Source organism: Lontra canadensis, unplaced genomic scaffold, assembly GCF_010015895.1.
Source record: "Lontra canadensis isolate GAN:19392208 unplaced genomic scaffold, GSC_riverotter_1.0 scaffold112, whole genome shotgun sequence".
Taxonomy (NCBI): Eukaryota; Metazoa; Chordata; class Mammalia; order Carnivora; family Mustelidae; genus Lontra; species Lontra canadensis.
Genome location: NW_022631106.1, coordinates 4,037,105 through 4,056,740, shown reverse-complemented (window position 1 = coordinate 4,056,740; position 19,636 = coordinate 4,037,105). Strand labels below are relative to the sequence as shown.

Genomic DNA, 19,636 nt, shown 5'->3' with positions numbered 1-19,636 from the left:
TAGGTGAAAACACAGGGCAAAAGCTTTTCATTAGATACAGCAATGACTTCTTGGATAGGACATCAGAAGCACAGGCCACCAAAGAAAAAAACAGATAAATTGAACTTTATCAAAATTAAAAAAAACTTTGTGCATCAAAGGACATTATCAAAAGAGTAAAAAGGCAACCCATGGCATGGGGGAAAATAGTTGTAAATCATATATCTGGGAAGGGATGGATAGCCAGAATATAGAAAGAATTCCTACAATTCAAAAACAAATAACTCAATTAAGGAATGGATAAAGAAGATATGGGGGCACCTGGGTGGCTCAGTGGGTTAAGGCCTCTGCCTTTAGCTCGGGTCGTGGTCTCAGGGTCCTGGGATCGAGCCCCACATCGGGCTCTCTGCTCAGTGGGGAGCCTGCTTCCCTTCCTCTCTCTCTGCCTGACTCTCTGCCTACTTGTGGTCTCTGTCTGTCAAATAAATAAATAAAATCTTAAAAAAAAAAAGAAGAAGAAGATGTGATACACACACATATACACACACACACTGGAATATGATTCAGCCATAAAAAAGAATTATATCTTTCCATATGCAATGACATGGATGGATTTAGATGGACTAACACTAAGTGAAATAAATCAGTCAGAAAAAGACAAAGACTATATGATTTCACTCACAGGTGAAATTTAAGAAAAAAAAATGTGTTCATCACAAAACAGATGAATAAACTAAAAAAGAGACAAACAAACAAAAGGATTCTTAAATACTGAGAACAAACTGGTGGCTGCCAGAGAGGAGATGGGTGGTGGGATGGGAGAAATAGATGAAGGCGATTAAGAGTATACTTAGCAATGAGCACTGAGAAACGTATAGAATTGTTGAATCATTATACTCTGTACCTGAAACTAACATAACATGGCATGTTAATTATATTTCAATTTTTAAAAGAAATTTAAAATAATGAGACAACAAAAATTTTAAAGTTAAAAATGGGCAAAGGACTTGAATAGACATTCGGCCAATAAAAGACACAGAAAGATGCTCAGCACTACTAATTATTAGGGAAATGCAAATCAAAACCATAATAATATGTCACTTCATGCCCAGTAGGATGGCTATTATCCTTCTCCAAGAAAGACCAAGAAAATAGTAAGTGTTAGTGAAGATGTGAAGAAACTGGAACCCGTGTATACTGCTGGTGGGAATGTAAAATAGAGCAGCCACGTGGCAAACGATATGATGGTTCCTCAAAAAATTAAACATAGTATGACCATTGATCCACCAATTCTCTCCTGGGTTTGTACCCAAAAGAAGTAACAGCAGGGACTCAAAGAGATCTTTGCACACCTATGATCAGATCAACATTACTCACAATAGCCAAAAGCAGGTAGACTGTCCCCTGACAGATAAATGGGTAACCAAAACATGGTGTATTTATGCAATGGAATATCATTCAGTCTTAAGAAGGAAGGAAATTCAGATACACACTTCAGTGTGCATGACTCTTGAAGACACTGTGCTCAGTGACATAAGCCAATCACCAAAGCACAAACACCGTCTGACTCCACTCCTCTGAGGTATTTAAAGTACTCAAATTCACAGATAGAGACAGAAGGTGGGGGCTGCCAGGAGCTGGGGGACAGAGAAGGAGGAGTTCGTGGTTAATGGGCACAGAGCTCCAATGTGGGAAGATGGAGAGTTCTGGAGATGGACGGTGGTGACGGTTACACAACAAAGTGAATTGGAGAGGATAAAGAGGAAGGGGGCTCCACCCCACATCAGGAGCTCTGAGTTCCTGTCTCAGCTCCATACACACCACCTGGGAGCATGTTATTAATGAGCTTGGTCCCCTCACATGTACAGCAGTTGGACTAACTCATTCCTCAAGTCTCATCCAGTGTTCTACATCAATTTCTTCTCTCCAGGTGGATGTAGGCATGAACAAAATGGATCAAGTCCCTGTGGAACTAGAGTTTACATTCTAATGGGGTAGACAACATTAAATAGGTAAACACATGTGTGTCATGTGAGGAAAAATACCAGCAGGGGAAAGAGAGGGACTGTCAGGAGTACTGGTTTAGGTAGAGTAGCTAGGGAAGTCTTCTCCAAAGAGGTGAAATTCGAGCAAAGACTTCAGTGAAGGGAGAGAAAGAGCCATGAAGGCATCTGGGGAAGGCTCTCAGGTAGGAGGTATTCAGGAACGGTGAGGAGGACAAAAGGTCCTACACACTGGATTTTGAAATCCACATCATCACTGAAGAACCGTGCAGAAGCCCATTCTGGAAGGAGACCCACTCCCTACCCTAGTCCCGGGGGAGGTGGGGGTTTACCTGACAGTGCAGATGTAGGTGCCAGAGTCCTCCTGCAATGCTGGCAAGATCCAGAGAGCACCATCCTGGATCCACATTCGCGTCTCTTCTTCCCCTGGGACCGTTGGAGCAGAATCATTCTTACGCCATGTCACGTTGACATGGGGGCTGACAGACATCCACAGCCAGAGCTGCATCTGGGGGCACCTCAGAACCACAGGCTCCCCTTCCACCCTGAAGTCAGTTTTGAAATGCTTGCCAAGAAATTTGCAGTTTTCTGCTGTCACTAAAGGACAGGGAGACCACAGTCAGGCTTTGGATCCAAAAGCTCCTTTGACAGGCACATCTGAAGAAGCTGAGTGCCCCAAACAAGTGGCCTACACCCTGGGGGTCCCATTAACGCCTCCTGTTATAATGATTTCAAAACTCCCAAAAACAACTCTAGGGCTTCTGTCCATTCCAATTTAAATTTTGTGGGAAAAATTAAATCTGGTTCATATGGCAACAAAAACCGATTAAAAAGTTTGGTCATATTTTTTCACTTGTTGACTCCTTAACATTAAAAGTAGATCTTGGGGGTGCCTGGGTGGCTCAGTGGGTTAAGCTGCTGCCTTCGGCTCAGGTCATGATCTCAGAGTCCTGGGATCGAATCCCGCATCGGGCTCTCTGCTCAGCAGGGAGCCTGCTTCTCTCTCTCTCTCTCTCTCTCTCTCTCTCTCTGCCTGCCTCTCCATCTACTTGTGATCTCTCTCTGTCAAATAAATAAATAAAATCTATAAAAGTAGATCTGGGCTGAGTTCAGATAGAGAAAGAGCTTAGTTGTGACAGGACATGTGGTTAAAATCCAAAAGCATCTTTTATTGAGTCCAAAGGCACCACTTTCTGGGCTCACTCTTTGGCAGAAATGATGGATGCCCATGACCAGCACCATGAAACAGAGGAGACGGGCAGGAGGAAGGATCTGTCCCACTTTGCTTTTTGAAAACAACAAGCTTCACTAGATAAACAACCACATTTCCCAGAGAAGCTGCAGGCAGGCCCTCTTCAGCTAGATTAGTAAGATTCGGTAGTAAGATTCAGCTAGATTCAGTAAGATTGATTTCTTACCTGTGTGTTCCTCAGGCTGAATGGTGAAGGCTGAAACACTCATTATCAACGTGTACAAGATGAACATCATTTCTGGCAACTTCTGGAGGACACAGGAGATGGAGATCTCAGGTCCAGCACTCGGTAGCCTATAGGAGGAGACAGAGGGGTCACTAGGAGCCAGAGAGAGAACCCCTTGAAGATGGCCCTGGAAGCAGGTTCTGGAGGCTTCCCCTGATGATGGAAATCATTTTGTCTAGAGTTTTTAGCAAGAAAACACAGAAGCTTTGGAATTGCATCTCAGTAACTATATTCACTGAGCATACCTACCATTAAACCCCCAAAGCACTTACAAGGTGTCTTGGAATAGATGTTCCATATCCTAATGTCTCTCTCCTGGAGTACGCCTTAGCATTCCCTGCCCTGTGCCAAGATGCTCATTCCTCAGCTATGGCCACTGTTCAGGTTCTCTCCTCCTTCAGGTCCCTACTCAGCATCCCTGGTGGTGAGGTCTTCACTGACCTTCCTGTGTGAGCTGCACCACCCTTCTGCCTCGATGTTCCACATTTTTCTTTCCTACTCCATTGCTCTCTATGGCATTCCTCATCAACCATGTCTCCACCCTCTGGAATGCCAGCTCATGGGCTCAGAGATCCTACTTTATTTTACTCACAGCTACATCCCTAACTTCTATTTGTTAAATGAATGAATGAGCGAATTAATCACTAGCTACCAAAAGGTCCTCATATTTTACATGTCAAAGAACTATTCCTATTGTCTTTATGGATTAGCTCTTACTTTACATACACACTGGCAGACTACATACACCATGAACTCTCTGGTCTCCTGGGGAGAAAGCCAAATAAGGTCCAAATTGTGAATAACATACACAAGTTCGTGAAGCACTCCTGCCTACATACCTTCCCAAGACCAGAGCACCAGGTGCCTCTTACCTCCCTGCAGTTCTCTCATCATATCGTAATTACCTGTCATATTAGCTCATCAATGCCTCAACAATACTGCCAACAATCCTCCTCAACACTGAAATGCATGAAACAATAGCCATGGCGATCGCGCCAATCGTGTAAAATGGTTCTGGCTCACAAGTTCGTGGATCAGATGGGGGTTGGCTGTCTTAGATCAAGCTGGGTTAGGCATGGCTCCAGGCTTTGGGTGGGAGCTAAGTTGGCTCCATGTGTCTCTCATCCTCCCTGGATCTATGATCTGGGAGATAGATGAACCTCTTCTGTGATGGCAAAAACAGGAGCAACATGGACAAGAGCACTCAAAGCCTTGCCCAGAACTAGTTCATTCCCATGTGCCCCACATTCCATTCGCCAAAGCAAGTCACATGGCCAGAATTGCCATCAGTAGGGCAGGGAAATTACCCTCACCACTAGTAGGAGGAGTTCCAAGTTATGCCAGGAGGGGAAACACGTGGGAGCAACCATGACACCTACTATACCTGTTTGTAATGTGGCTCTGCATGGGTGGGGACAGCCTTGAGTCCCCGGAATAAGCCTGGTCTTATTCATAGCCCTCAAGGCCTACAAGATGCCCAGTCCCAGAAAATGCCAGTGAGTATTTATGATCAGAAACTAGCAAGGACTTGAAGTGATGAGTGAGTCCAGACAAAAAAAAAAAGAAAAGAAAATTTCCCTCCCACCACCCCTCCCCCATTTCCTTAAAGTTTAACTTGTTTCCTGTTCCTGGAACAGATATCATTGTGAATGTCTCACAGTAAGCCCACAGGGCCCTTAGGTGGCCAGGGCAGGGTTAACAGACTGAGGAAGTAGTCCTTGCATGCTAGAAACCCTCGCTCATCAGAAGGCATGTGCTCAGAATTGCAGCCTGAACTCCCCCTCTGGTGATGAGGAGCCAGGATGGGTAGTGAATGACCTGAGATGTTCCCCTTCGCTGGGTGTCTGCCCCAGGGCTGTTTCCTCTAAACTCTTCCTGCTTCTGCATGGTCTTATCCTTCACATGTTTCTGAAACACAAATATTTCCTGTAACTTTAACCACTAACCCCAGCCTCAGGTTAACCAGGCCACTTGATTAGCATAAACGTCACATCAGCATTGACCAAGGTGCTTTGTCCTCTGCACCCACATTAGCTTCTCACGTCCCTAACTGTGCTGGTCCCCACCAGACTCACTGGTTCTCTAGAAAGGATATGAAAGATGTTGGAATCAAATACACATGTATAACCAATACCACATATTCAAATAAGTGAACAAAGTCGAGGATGGTGACACAGGGACACGTGTAATAGTGACAGCTACTGAGCTGAATACTGAGCATCTATTCTCTCATTTTACCCCCATGATGTGAGTATCATGCCAATTTAACAGATCATATAATAGAAGATATTAAGGAGGTTATGTAACTGAACTAATATCTTACAACTAATAAGCAGGAATTGAAGTTTAAACCCAGGACTACTGATTCCAAAGCCCTAACTCTTCAAAAATATAGTTTCTATGACAGATGCTGCTAGTTTCCTCTTCTAATATCAGTCTTTTCCTGCTTCCCCAATTATAGAATACCTAACTCAACGTGGCACATCACTAGCCCACATAAAGACTGCATTTCCCATCCTCCCTTGCAACTAGAAGTGGCCACGTGACAGAATGTAGGCCAATAAAACGTAGGTAGAAAAGTAGGCTCCTTCTGGGAAGTTGACTTTAAAGTCTCCTCTAAAGACTTCAAGGTCTCCACTGGTCTGCCTTTCTGCTGGCTCAGTCTGGATGTGATGGGTGAATTGTAGCCATCAAGTTGGGCCACAAGGCACAGGCCACTGGCTGGCAGTGCTGAGGCAGTAAGACAGAAGCATGAGTCCTTGGTGTCTTGGCTTCGTGGAACAGCTCTCCCACCCTAAACTTTTGGTTTCTGGTTTGTTTTTTTTTTTTTTCCGTTTAGACTTCTTGCCATACACAGCCAAACCTAATCCCAATATGCAAACTTTCCGAAGTTTATGGAAAGGACCCCGGGAAAAGGAGCCCTGCCGGGGCTGTCCCTAGTCCTCTTTCTGATACTCAACAGTTTCAGAGCACCAATTCAGCTCAAAGGCAGAGGAGCTGAGCAGCCTCCCTTTGGAGAGGAGCACCCCCCCCCCCGCACCCCTGCCAAGACAGGTGCAGGCTTAGCCTTGATTTATGTGCTTTGTAACCAAGTTTAAAATTATTTTTATGCCAGAAAGTCTGGCTGATGTTAGCTGAGGCTTCACAGAGCTACAGAGCAGAAAGTGTCCTAGAGAAATCCCCTCACTTTCTTTTTCAGGTGTTGAAAGCACCTTGGACATTAATCCTCTTCTCAAAATCGCAACGTGTGGTCAGAGTGAAAAGTAGAGATGTTTCAACAAAGGTCCTGTTCCAGTGGAACAAAATCCTAAACTGCTGTCCTCCTCAAGCAACAGCTGGCCGTTCTCCACCCCCCCCTTAGCCCCCAACCCTGGGGGGACCCCTTCACTCAAGGGAATTGTATTGGTTTCCCTATGAGGACTCGGGCAAAACAGCCACTTTACTGTGACCTCTTCAGGAAGTGGCTTCAGGTAATTAAACCGCAAACACGGAGTAGTGATCATTTTCAGAAATCAAAACCTCAGGGGAAGGCTGGAACCAAAATTGCCATAGTGTGGGAAAGAGTAAGTCTTTGGCAGGCCCAAAGGAAAAAGAATTTGTTCTGCAGAGGTTTGCAGCAAAACATTCCTCTCCTGACCTACTTTCTTTCAATGTGCCTTTAAATTACAGACAATTTGATATTTCTGCTTGAATCTGAGTTGACCTTTTTACTGGAAGAAAGAAATTTTAAAGGCAGCTGTTTCCAAGAATTTGAGTGATTTTTGGGGGGGGGGGGTCACACAACCATGTTTCACTATACCCTGTCTGAAAACAGAGGAATGAGATGAAAAGCCGGGCTGTGCATAAGGAAATCTCCAACACTGTGTGAAGAGTGAAGAGAGGGAGAAAGAACACAGCTCCCCGGGCTCAGCCTCCTGATCACAGTCTGCTTCACTTTCTCATTTAATTCTGAAAAGTTCCAACAGACCAAAAAGGTGAGAGAACGGTATAACACCCGTATGTATTCTACCTAGATTCACCAATTATTAACATTTGGCTTTATTCCCTTTTTCTCTGCCTCTCTGCCTCTCTGCCTCTCTCTCTCTCGCACACACACACATACATATTATATACACATATACCTATTTTTCCCCTGAACATGGGAAAGGGCAGACATTCTCACACTTCACCCCTAAAGACTTTAGAGTGCATGGAGAACACATTTTTAGCAGACCGAGGACGAATTTGTAAGTAAATAATAGAATGAGATAGATTTAGAGATAAATTTAAAGATAAATTTAGAGATAAATTTTCAGGCATTTAAAGTGATGCAACATCTTACTCCATAATATATGTTAATGTATCTCTTGATTCACTGAGCTTTAACTTCTCTTTATTTCTGTCTTCACCTTGTTACCGGAAGTTTGTAGGCAACTGCCCATCTCGGAGTCAGGAGGTACAGTCATCCAAATAAAGCAAAACAAAGGTGACAGATCTTGAATATTAATGAGGTCAAATAGTTTATCAGGCCTGACGCATACTATTTGTCACCTCCAGTTTGTAAAATAAATCCCTAAAAACCGACACATGTTGGGGCAGGCTTGTGCTTTAAAACCTTTTGACACCCATGGGAAAATAAATATTTGCACTAAAGTGAAGCTTGGGAAATTTTTTAAAATTCAAAGCAGAGACAAAGTGACTATTTTGAACTCAGTCTCTGGAAAGCACAGAACATGAAGAGTTTGGGGAATAAGGAAATACAAATAAATGTAAATAAATAAATAACAAGGTCCTATATTTCTCTGAAACTAGAAGCAGGTTTGAGGCAGCTTTTTTTTTTTTTTTTTTAAATATACTGGCTCAAAGCAGAACCCTGGATGGGTTGTCCACAGTTTATTGCTGTTTTACCGAAAAGAGAGAAGCTGGTTTCCCCAACACACACACACACACACACACACACACACACACACACACCCCAGAACTGAGGGAATTCAGTGCAGCCTGGTGAGACTGTGTCTGGTCTGCCTGGCTGTGTCAGGATAAGAGCACCTCAATGTCCTTGATCCTAGCGGTGCCTGGGGAGACAGAATTGTTTTCTGGGAGCCATGGCACAGGAAGACCCATCTTTGGGCCACGATGGGCTGAATCTCAAGGGAAAATTTAGAGAAACTCAGACTTGGCTCCACTAATGGCTGCAGGCTCTCTATTTTTTACTTTCTCCCAACAAGTGTCCCTTCTCTCTAAAAGCACTCTTTCCCTGTCCAACCTTTTGGACTTGGCCAACTTCTGCCCCCAAGAACCATTGACTAAGAGATTCGGTAAATCAACCCAATTCATCTCCCTACTCTTTCAAATCCTCTGTTCACACTTTGCATTCCCAGTAAGGCTGAATCATTCAGAACCCCCCGCAGACTGGACCATCGGCCACAGATACTTTCTTCACCTTCTTCCTGCATCAGGCCCTCTCACAGGCTAGCCCCTCACAAGACCACTCCTCTAGCTCAGAATGATTGCCATCCTCCTGAAAAATGACTGATGCAGAAGCTCCATCCATGAGGCGCTCAGTATGAATCCACCAGGCTTCAAGTTCTCCCAGCCTGGTATCTGCATAAGAGGAATTTTCCACTCTAAGAAATTCCAGAGGGCAACACTCATGAGCCTGGAAGAGTGCATCATCCCCATTATAAACATGAAGCAATGGAAATAGATACATTTAGTAACTTAGCCAAGGCCACAAAGCTAATGCAATGTTAAAGTGGAACGCAAACCTGAGTCAACACAGTCTTCAGCCTTAGTATTCCTCCCCTGCTCTGTAGAAGCACCAGAACCCAAAACTAGAGGGGGCGCCATGAGCCATTAAGCTTAGCAGCCTACCCTAACAGTCTTCCCAAACCTGGCATCCTCCACAGATGGCCAAGTTTACCCCTCATTAGATGGGCACTTCCAGTCTTGGGAAGTACACGTGATCAGAACCTTCTGTCATTTCAGAATGCAAATCTGCCTTCTCCTAAGCTCCACTCCTTGGTCAGATGCCACCCCAGGAGGCAGCTCAGAAGTCTAGCTGTATCTTGCAGCGGTCCTGAGTGTGAGGGAGTCTATATAGGAGAGCACATCGACTTGAGAGTCTGAAAGAACCTTGTAGCCAGCTGGATGGTTCGGTGCCAGGGGGTAGATCACATTGCCTCTGAGAGGCTTAGTCTGTTCATCTGTAAAATGGCTGCAGCCTGGCGTGTAGCAGAGGGGGGCAGATGGTGTGTGATGTGTACAGAGCGCTGGCAAAGAGAAATCACCCGACGAGTGGTGGCTCTCATCAGCATTTTACAGAAGCAGACCCCAAAACTCAGGAGGTGACTAACTTTCTCAGGATCCTGCAACTGACAGAACTAAGGGAGAAGTCAGAGATGCCACCATCTGTGTTCTTACTAAGTCCTGCTGAAGGTCCATCCCACAGCCTGAGAACTTTCAGTACTGTAGGTAATAACTTACCTAGCACCAGTTGCTACTAAGAAAGGTGTTCAGCTTTACCTAGTGGAATCAGAAGCCTGACGCCTAAAATCCCTATCATAGAAGGGCGCTTAAAACAGAAACACACAGTCACACACACACACACACACACACACACACACACACACACGTGCTCAATCAACGCCCAGTGTGTGGCATTTCCAGGCTGTCATTCTGACTGACATCTTAGTGATAGAGCCTCTAAGCACACACAGCAAGAGACTGAAGCTGGATTCACTCTACCATTAACTGGCTGTGTGAGCTTAGGCAAGTCACTAACCGATTTACCCCATCTGGGAAACAGTTTTTTAATCTAAGATAAATACAAGAGCTGAGCTGCTGAGAACTCTGGCAACCCTCCCAGCCACTGAAGTTCTGAAAGTTCCAAATCAGGTTGAATTTGCACTTAAGCTTCAGCCCTGGACACAGGTTCTGTTTCAAAGGCACCAAATCCAGGGCTTTACTCAGATAACCACCAAATCTCATCAACTCACTTGCGGTACTCCCAAAGCCAGCAAAGAGCTGAGGCACAGCTCGAGACTTCTGACTTCTCCTGGGAATAGGAGTTCTAGGTCTTTTGGGCTACCCGCTGGGTAACGTTAGCTCTGTGCTGATATGGGACAGGTATCACACATCGTAAGCTAAAGGTGGCTTTCAACCTCTTATAATCTGAGTGTATGTAGTGAACACCTCAGATATTTAAATCATCGGTCATCCAGAAAACTTGTCCATCTGAAATATAACATGGACAGAGAAAACAAAGACAGAAAGACCCGAACAGGTGAAAGAGAGCCCATAAGATCCTGGCACGAAGGCATGGATATTTTACTCCTAGAAGTGGCTTGGCAGCTCTCTTGCAACAACTCGTTCTCCGTGTCTACAAGTGTTGTTGCTTCCCAGGGTGACAATTATACTTTCTAAGGATGGCCACAACAGTACCTCCCATCTTATGCAGTCCTCTGCAACGTGACGGTGCCACTCTGCCAGCAAAATGTGGAGCCCAACTCACCAACCTTGAATATGGGCCAGCCTGTGACTGGCGTCTAACCAACAGAATGATGCTGGGTGAGAGCTTCTAGCTGGGGTCTTTTGGATGCTTGCTCTGGGGAAAGCCAGCCACCATGTAAGCTGTCCAACCACCCCGAGACCAACTCACAAAGGAGGTCACCTGTAGGGGGCAGAGTTCACAGTTCCAGCTGTGTCTGGCCTCCCAGGAATCCCCTCAAAGACTCTATCCAGCCCTGTAGGTAAAGCCATCTTAGACTCCCAGAAGTGTCAATTCACTAGCCAAGTAAGTACCACTGCTTGAACTCAATCAAACCACATGGGACAGAAGAAATCACCTAGCAGAGCCCCTCTCAAATTCATGACCTACAAAAATATGTGAGTTATAATAACATGTGTGTTGTAAGCTGCTAAATTTGGGGGCATTTTGTTACGCAGCAGTATGCAACCAGAATGCTTGATCAAAAGCAGATTAGAGGTAGCAAATTAGAAAGGGACTGGGCTGGTGGACCAGAGAACATAGAGCAGGGAGAGGCAGCTGATGGCCTAATAACACAGGAGACAGAAAGACATTAAGATAGATGCAGGGGGGAAAAAGAAAGAAAAACATTAAGACAGTGCAAGAATCAAAGTTACGGCAATCAGGAGCCATTAAGAGCAGACACCAGTGGTCCCCTCCACCTCCCTGTGCCCAATGGGGGCATCAGGGTGTTACAGCACAAAACAGTTGATGTTCATGGTGATTTCCATGAATCATGAAGAACAGTTTAAATTTTGTTCAGAATCCAGAACTCTTAGCATCTCCAATTCTTCTGCCACTATGCCCCAAAGAAAAGGGAAGACCAAAGTCCTCCTCAGAAAGGAGGGAAGGAAGTGCATGTGACATATTCCTTCCTGGTAGGAAGGGGAAGTAGAAGAAAAGGCTTTGGGGTGGGGGGCGGGGTGTTCAGGGTAAAAGGAAGGAAACCACAAGAGGAGGTAGGCATATTGGCCCGCTCCTGACTCTGAGTTCAAAACCCGAGGGCAAAGAGACAGAAGGCCTGCTAGCCTGAGTTTCTCACTGATGGGGAAGAAACCCAGATACTTCTCTGTGCTTCAAGTGGGGAATGGGAGGTAAACTGAGATCTGGGCTAATTTGGGGCTGCTGTGATAAAGGACAAGGTGACCTGGAGCTGGATATTCAGTCCATAAGGAGCATTGTGGCCAAAGATGGAAACATGTCTCCACCAGCTGGTAAATATCACTTAACCAAGCCCTGAGCTCTCTGTCCTCTGCTACCATGCCTTTCCTGGGGCTCCTTGGAGATCCTCACAGTCTAGCAACAAATCCTATAGCGTCTATTCTGACTGGTTGGTGCTCGTCCCCTGCTGGTTGTCAAATATTTTGAGTATCACCTGCACAAGTGGTCAGTCAAAGCCAGATGAGAAACGTGGCCTGGCAAAGACACAGAGAGCCTGTGGAGCCAGTGAGGGGCACAGTGGGCCCAAGTTGGCCATTGTGGCGGCTCTGACTCAGCTGCAAGATCAGACTGTGGGTTTTCCCAGCTACAGACCTCAGCAGTAGATTTGGCAGGACACGCCATGACCAGCCACGTCCAGGGACATCTCCATGGAAACCAGTGAAGGCCCTAGGCCATCAGGTGTGGACTGCCACCCTGGGGCATGGCTTCCATACTCTCAGGCTCCTTCCTGGCTAGAAGAAAGCAATGAGGTGAGAAACTGAAAGCCTGAGCATTTACCCCCAAAGAGACTGAATAAATCTAAGAGAAGCAGATGTGAGCCAGCAAAATGGAGAAGACATGGTACTAAAGGGACCTCAATCACCAAATGAAATGCTTGTTAGAAAAGTTAGAAAAGAAAGGTACATTTTTTGGCATCAGTTTGCAGTGAATATAAATTTTCACCATGCTACATATATTTTAGAAATATTCTCTTCCAGGGATGCCTGGGTGGCTCAGTCAGTTAAGCATCTGCTTTTGGCTCAGGTCATGATCTCAGGGAGCTGGGATCAAGTCCCACATCTGGCTCCCTGCTCAGCAGGGAGTCTGCTCTGCCTGCTGCTTTTTTTTAAGAAAGAAAAAAGAAATATTTCCTTCCAAAATTAAGTTGTCAAAAAAGGGGGGGATTTTCTGTTTATGCTTTGAAAGACCATCTTCCATCCCTGGAAAATGTGCCCACCCAGAATGGCTAGTCCTCTGAGGGTCACAGAAGGTGGCAGCCTTCCCCAGCCCTGTGTTCAGCATGTCCATACAAGCAGATAAAAGTCAAGCAAAAACAAACAATTGAAAACCCAAGTGATTTTTATCTCTGTTGTGTGGGGGAAATCCCTTGCCACAAGAAAGCTCACTATTTAGCTGAAGATAGCCCAGACTGGGTTTTCCGCTGACCCAAAAAGTCCCCAGAAGCCCTTCGCCCTCCTCTGTCTGGGAGTGAGCGTTCCATTCACACACATAGCCCCTTTTGCTACTCTCAGCGTTGGGATGTCCCACCATCTTGTCCCAGCGCCAGGAAGACATCTATGAAGCTGAACAGTCTGAGATCCTGTTTTCTCCCCTGCCACTCCCACCCAACTAAGCAACATGCCATGGTAGACAGACTCACGCTCACCAACGTCTGGTACTTTTCTACTTCGGGGTACACACAGGATGCCACATCTCAGGGATAGCCTCAGGACAGGTTATAGCCATGAAAATAAGTGGGAAGGACATGGGTCACTTGCAAGCCTATGCATTTCATTTCTGGTGTCCTACCCACCAGCCCCCTTTTCTCTGAGCCCTCGTTTATTGATGGTGGCCACATAGGATGATCAGGTCAACCTGATAGGAGGATGAGGTCTACTTCCACCCATGCATCCACTCCAGTGCGTCTCCATGTCTGTTTCTCCTTCTGCTAAGGAGGAGAACACCTATTTCCCACCCCAGCACCCATATCCAAACAATCCAACAGACGGTCTCCATGAGTTCTCTTTTGAAAATGTCCTTGGTGGCTATCATGAGCCATTATGGTCAGACACAGCTGACCAATGACAATGACACTGCATAAGCAAGAGAAATGTGTTATATTAAGCTACTGAGATGTTTTAGGTTATCTATACCTTGGACTGATATGCACAACAATCGAAGAGAAGTAAGACATTGTACTCGTTTTCTGTTGCTTTGTAGAAATCCCACAAACTCAGTGACTTAAAATAACACCCCTTCATTAGTCATACTGTCATGGGTCAGATGTCTGGTCTCATCTTGGATGAAGTCTCTGCTGAGGGTGTAAGAGACTCTCAAATCCCAAGGTTCTGTTCTATGTGTTTGCTGCTAGAAGTCAGTTCCTTGTGATTGTATAAACTGAGGTACCCACTTTCTTGCTGTCTGTCAGCCAAGGCCATGGTCAGCAGCTGGAAGCTGTCCACCATTTCCTGACCCATGGCCATTTCCACAAGACAGTTTGTTTTTTCAAGACCAATAGAGCAACATCAGATGTTGCTTCAACTCTCTCTGACCTCTTGACTCTAACCTCTAGAACTTTTTTTATTTATTTTTTTTTTAAGAGCCCACCTGGTTGTTTCAGGCATGCTCAGGAAAATTCCTTTTTATTAACTTCAAGTCATCGCATCAGGGTCTTAAATTACACCTGCAAAATTCCTTTACCTTGGTGGCAGAAGGTAAACGTAATCATGAGGGTGATATCCCCTCACATTCATATATTCCATCCTCATTCAGGGGAGGGGGAATTACACAAGGGCATGGATCAGTGGGGGGTCATCTTAGAATTCTGCCTACAGCAGATATTTAAAAAACCGTTCTGATTAATATTAGCTCTAGAAAATCCAGGACCCATCCAACGCTGTACATTCACTTCTTCCTTGCTCCCAAGTAAGAAAACCTTGGTTCAAATATTCTGAAGCTTTGTTACTTAAAGTGTGGTCCATGGACCAGCAGCATCATTTGTGAAGAAATGCAAAATCTCAGGCTCCAACTCAGACTTAGGCTTTGGGATTACGGGCATATCAACAGGATTTCTAGACAATAGAGAAGCATTCGTCTTTAAACTGCCTTATTCTTGGGGTGCCTGGGTGGCTCAGTATGTTGAAGCCTCTGCCTTTGGCTCAGGTCATGATCCCAGGGTCCTGGGATCGAGCCCCGCATCGGGATTTCTGCTCAGCGGGGATCCTGCTTCCTCCTCTCTCTCTGCCTGCCTCTCTGCCTACTTGTGATCTCTGTCTGTCAAATAAATAAATAAAATCTTTAAAAATAATAATAATAAATGAATAAACTGCCTTATTCTTAAGTAGAGAAGGCAGATGCTGACAGGGAATGAGAACAGAGATTATAGTAAACCCCTATGTCCTGATCACCGCAGCTCTTCAGAGGGGTTTCTGAAATTTTGCTGTCAGAATCGTATGATTTGATGATGATGATATTGAAGATGCTAGCTAACATTTACTGAACACCAATAAATGCAGGCAGTAGGCAAAGTTTTCCATTATTTTCCCTAACATTAAATGAACTACATATTATTATTTTCATTTTAGAGATGAAGACATTGGGGCTTACAGGAGTTAAATAACTCCTCTAAGGAAATATAAATAAAAGGAGGGGCAGATTTTGCTCCTGATCCCCTTCACTCTGGGAGTATGTAATCATATTGTCAAAGCCAGTCCGCAAATCACAAATTGGAATCTGGGCCAGTTCAGCTTGTGAGTATGCATTATTCAGCTGGAATGTTGATGTTAGTCTTCGCTGAATGTATTTCCCAAGAGACAAGCTCATTCCAGTTGGCCACTGGCCTTATCACTTATAGCCTCACATATTTGATTTACTACATGGCCCCCCAATACACTCAAGTTTGAAATCCCCAAAGAAGCCCACATGTTCTTAAATGTCCCCTTGATGTTTCATGAAAACTTTGGGTGGTATGAATACTTTCCAGAAATCCTTAACCATAGCAAAGAACCTCTGCTCCCTACCCCATCCCTGTCATCCGATGAGTGAAACTAACATCCAGAAGCTAAGTTATATGACTAAGTTGCATGGCAAGATAACTGGTCTTAAGCTGGACTCATTGGGCCCACAGTCAAATGCCACAATCATTCACCTCCTTCTGTTTAGGAAATTATTTTTGCTTATTATGAAACAGAGGTTCTTAACCAAAGTGTGTTTCAGAAATGTTTGTAGGGAGTTTAATACAGATTTTCAGACTTTTCTCGTGTGCACACTACTGGTGAGTAAAATGCCCATTTATCTGAAATTTATCAAATAAATTACAAGTTCAGAACACAGGGTTTGAAGGAAGAGAGGAGGAGTCCCTGAAGAGTTAATAAAAAGTGGGACAGTAAGGAGTGTAAGAGATGGAATAGTGCAGGGGATCTCGGCCTTGGGTATACATCAGAACTGCCTGGAAGGTTTTCAACACTACTAATGCCCAGGTCCCAGCCCCCAACATGAATGATGTAATTGGTCCCAGGTACAGGGATTTTTAAGAGCTCCCCAGGTGATGGTAACGCTCGGCCAGGGCTGAGAACCATCGGAGCAGGGACTCTGAGATGCCAGAGGACCAACAACTCCATCACTGTTTCTTTTGTGGCCCCCCTGGTTCTGGCCCATCAGCCGGCCACAGAAGCTTCCATATTCCCTTCATCTCTTGGCTGCTCTTAGCCACCCTCTTCCCTCCTATGTTAGGCAATGTCCCTTCATGAGTGGAGAACAAAACCATTAGGAGCCTGAGGTCAAGTTCCGGACACTGAGAGACTTATCATTCCCTCTGCACCTGTTTGTCCATTTGTTAAATAGAACTCTCCTATTTAAGACCTCCAGCCTCTAGCATTCATGTCAAACCCAGCAGATCTCTGTGATTTCTGTTTTGAAAATGGCCTCAAACATTTCTTGTCCTGAAACAACTCAGTGTGCTACTGGATCTAAAGCCTCTTATTATCACCTAAGGAAGTGGTTCTCAAAGTGTGGTCCGCAGACCAGCAGCAACAGGATCAGCATCACCTGGGAACTTCTACCTCGGACACCCTGCACATAAGACTGGATCACAATCTGAGTGGATCCAGCAGTCTGTGCTTACTAAGCCTCAGGGGTGCTAGTTCACCCTCAAGTTTGAAACGCACTGGCCAAAATCACCATCATGACCATGTGCCCTCGTCCAGACAGCTGGTGATGTTCACAGAAAAAAACAACTCAAACCCGTATGACTCAGGCTTTGTCCGTTGCGTTTTCATGTGACACTGACTTCTGCTAGCCCAGGGGAGGCGAGGAGGGACGGAGTCTGAGGGTCTTGATCACACAGGGTTTTGCTGTGTAACAGCTGGGGGGTAAGATCCGGTGGGAGCCAGAAGGTTGAGGGGACACCTGCTGGTAGGGCTTGGCAGGTGCTCCCAGGCAGCTGAGAACCAATGGGGCAGAGACTGTCCTCCCAGAGCCTCTGACACTATCCAAGCTTCCTGCTGGCCTTTTTAGCCAGAGGCTAAAACATGGAAAATGCAATGGAACTGAACAAAACTAATGAGATGTGAGAGAAGGTGCTCTTCCTGTTGTGCATGTGGGAATATCGCACTGAGCCGGTGGGAAGGAATCCACAGCCCTCTTGGGATAGCAAAGCTCAGAGAGAAGAGCCAGGGCAAGACTGAGCTTGGTGGGGTGGGGTGAACTGCAGAGAGGGAAGCTGGCCACATCCCCCTGCAGACCCCGAGCAACTAGGGGAACCCTGCAAGGTCAAGTCACTAAACTATTTACAGAAGAGGAAACCCAGACAGATGCCAGCCTTGACCTGGATCACAGCACTTCAGTGGCAAAGCTGGGGGCCACAACGTAGGCGACTCCTGAGGGAGCTGGGGTTCCACGAGGAGCAAAGGACTTCCAAGGGGAGGGATTCAAGAGAGAGTGCGCCAAAGAGTGAGAGCCAATGTTTCAGCCGCACCCACAGAGTGAGCCAGGCTACTCGAAGTGCTTTACATGATTCATACTCATTTACTTTTCCCATGACCCTATGATCCTCCCCATCGAGTTCACTATTTACAGATGGGGACACTGAGGCACTGAGGGGTTAAAAATAAATTGTGCAATTTACTTAATAATAACTGAGGATAAAAAGCAACTTTATTTTTAAAAATTGTAACCAGTGTTATTATTTCACAATAATGAAGCAGAGGATAAAAGTAAGCTTAATGCTGCCTGGCTATCAATTGCTGGCCAGCTGCTGGCCACCAGGTAGATGACCTCTATTCAAAGGGTACCCCTCATTCACTACAGCATAGAGTTTTTTAAAGACAGTTATGATATGGACACACATGTGACATATAGCTAGGAAGAGGGAAAGTCTCTTGAGAACTTGAACGCAGACCTTTTAGCCCCACAGCTTAACATTTTCCCACCACGATCTGCTCACTACTCCTCTGAAACAACCCGGAACACTGGCCCTCAGCCAGCTCTGACAGCACGAGTGTTAGAAAAATTACACCTACTTTTAAAAAGAAAACATGCCATGCTAGAAAACCCCCTGACCTTCCGAAGAAGCAACCCTCTAAATTCAGTATAAGCCTCATAGGCATAGGCTCTCCCGAGGTGACTGTCTATAGCTAAGAGTCTCCTTTAATTGGATCCCACAGCATTTTTGCCTGTCACTGTGAATCACAGAAGATCCTCAGAAATCCTCTGATCCAGCCCGTTTTTGACAGAGACGCTAAAGCCGAAGAAGGTCAGGGTCACCTTCCAACATGCCAAGGTCGCAGAGATGAGGAATATCACCCAGAGAAGGCACCCAAGGTCCAGAGACACCAGGAAAGCCACCCCTGAAATGGAACCCAAGTGTCCTGGCTGCCCAGATTTCTCTCCCTCTCTCTCTCTCCCCCATTGTCATTCCTCTCTCTCATTCCCTCTCTCATTCCATTTTTCTCTCTCTCATTTCCTCTCTCTATTCCCCTCATTCCATCTCTCTCTTTCTCTCTCTCATTCTCTCTGTCCCCCTCATTCTCTCACTCCCTCTTTCTCTCATTCCATCTCTCATTCTCTCTCATTCTCTCTCCCTCTCTCTCGCCCCTCATTCTGTCATTCCTCTCTCATTCCCTCATTCCATCTCTTTCTCATGCCATCTCTAGTTCTCTCCCTCTCATCCTCTCTCCCCCTCATTCTTTACCTCTTTTTCTCATTCCCTCTGTCTCACTCATTCTCTCTCCTCATTCCATCTCTCTTTCTCTCTCACAGTCTCTCTCCCTCTCTCTTTCCCCTCATTCTGGCACTCCCTCTCTCTCATCCTCTCTCTCTCTCTCTCTCTCAAAAGCCTCTTACCTGCAGCCCTGCATTCTTTGACCTTGTTGCTTCTCGCCTGGGGAAGGCTGCCAGGCCCGACTTTTACCTTCAGTGGAAACTGGGCAGTCCAGGCTGGGATTTATATCCCCGTCCTCCAGGGATTTCCTAATAGGGCTTGTGTCACTCTCTCTGACTGAATGGCTATGGACACACCTTTTCCCTCTTCACAGGGGAGCACCCTCTCGGCAATGGCACTGGGTGCGTGATCATTCAGATGGGGAAGTGGCCAAGGACACTGTGCGCAAGTTTCCCTATTTTTTTGTGACTCGCTAACACTTGCGTACTTCCAGCTGAGAGGCGGTTTTGAAGTGATGTCTATTCTGCCGGCCGTGGCCCCATCAAAGAGAAAAGGAGGTCTTCGGGTCTTCGGCCAGTGGGCTGGTAGG

General features: G+C 45.7%; 1 protein-coding gene across 1 annotated transcript in view; it reads right to left on the bottom strand.

Moving 5' to 3' along the window:
- The window catches only part of IL1R2 (interleukin 1 receptor type 2), a 33,205-nt gene extending 13,812 nt beyond the window's left edge, over positions 1 to 19,393 (bottom strand). The window contains exons 1-3 of the mRNA XM_032840387.1: positions 19,230 to 19,393; positions 3,401 to 3,528; positions 2,315 to 2,579 (exon numbers count right to left, since the gene is read on the bottom strand). Of these exons, the coding sequence (XP_032696278.1) occupies positions 2,315 to 2,579; positions 3,401 to 3,528; positions 19,230 to 19,243 (407 nt within the window). The 5' untranslated portion in view covers positions 19,244 to 19,393. The remainder of the gene's footprint in view (positions 1 to 2,314; positions 2,580 to 3,400; positions 3,529 to 19,229) is intronic.
- Between the last annotated feature and the right edge of the window lie 243 nt (positions 19,394 to 19,636).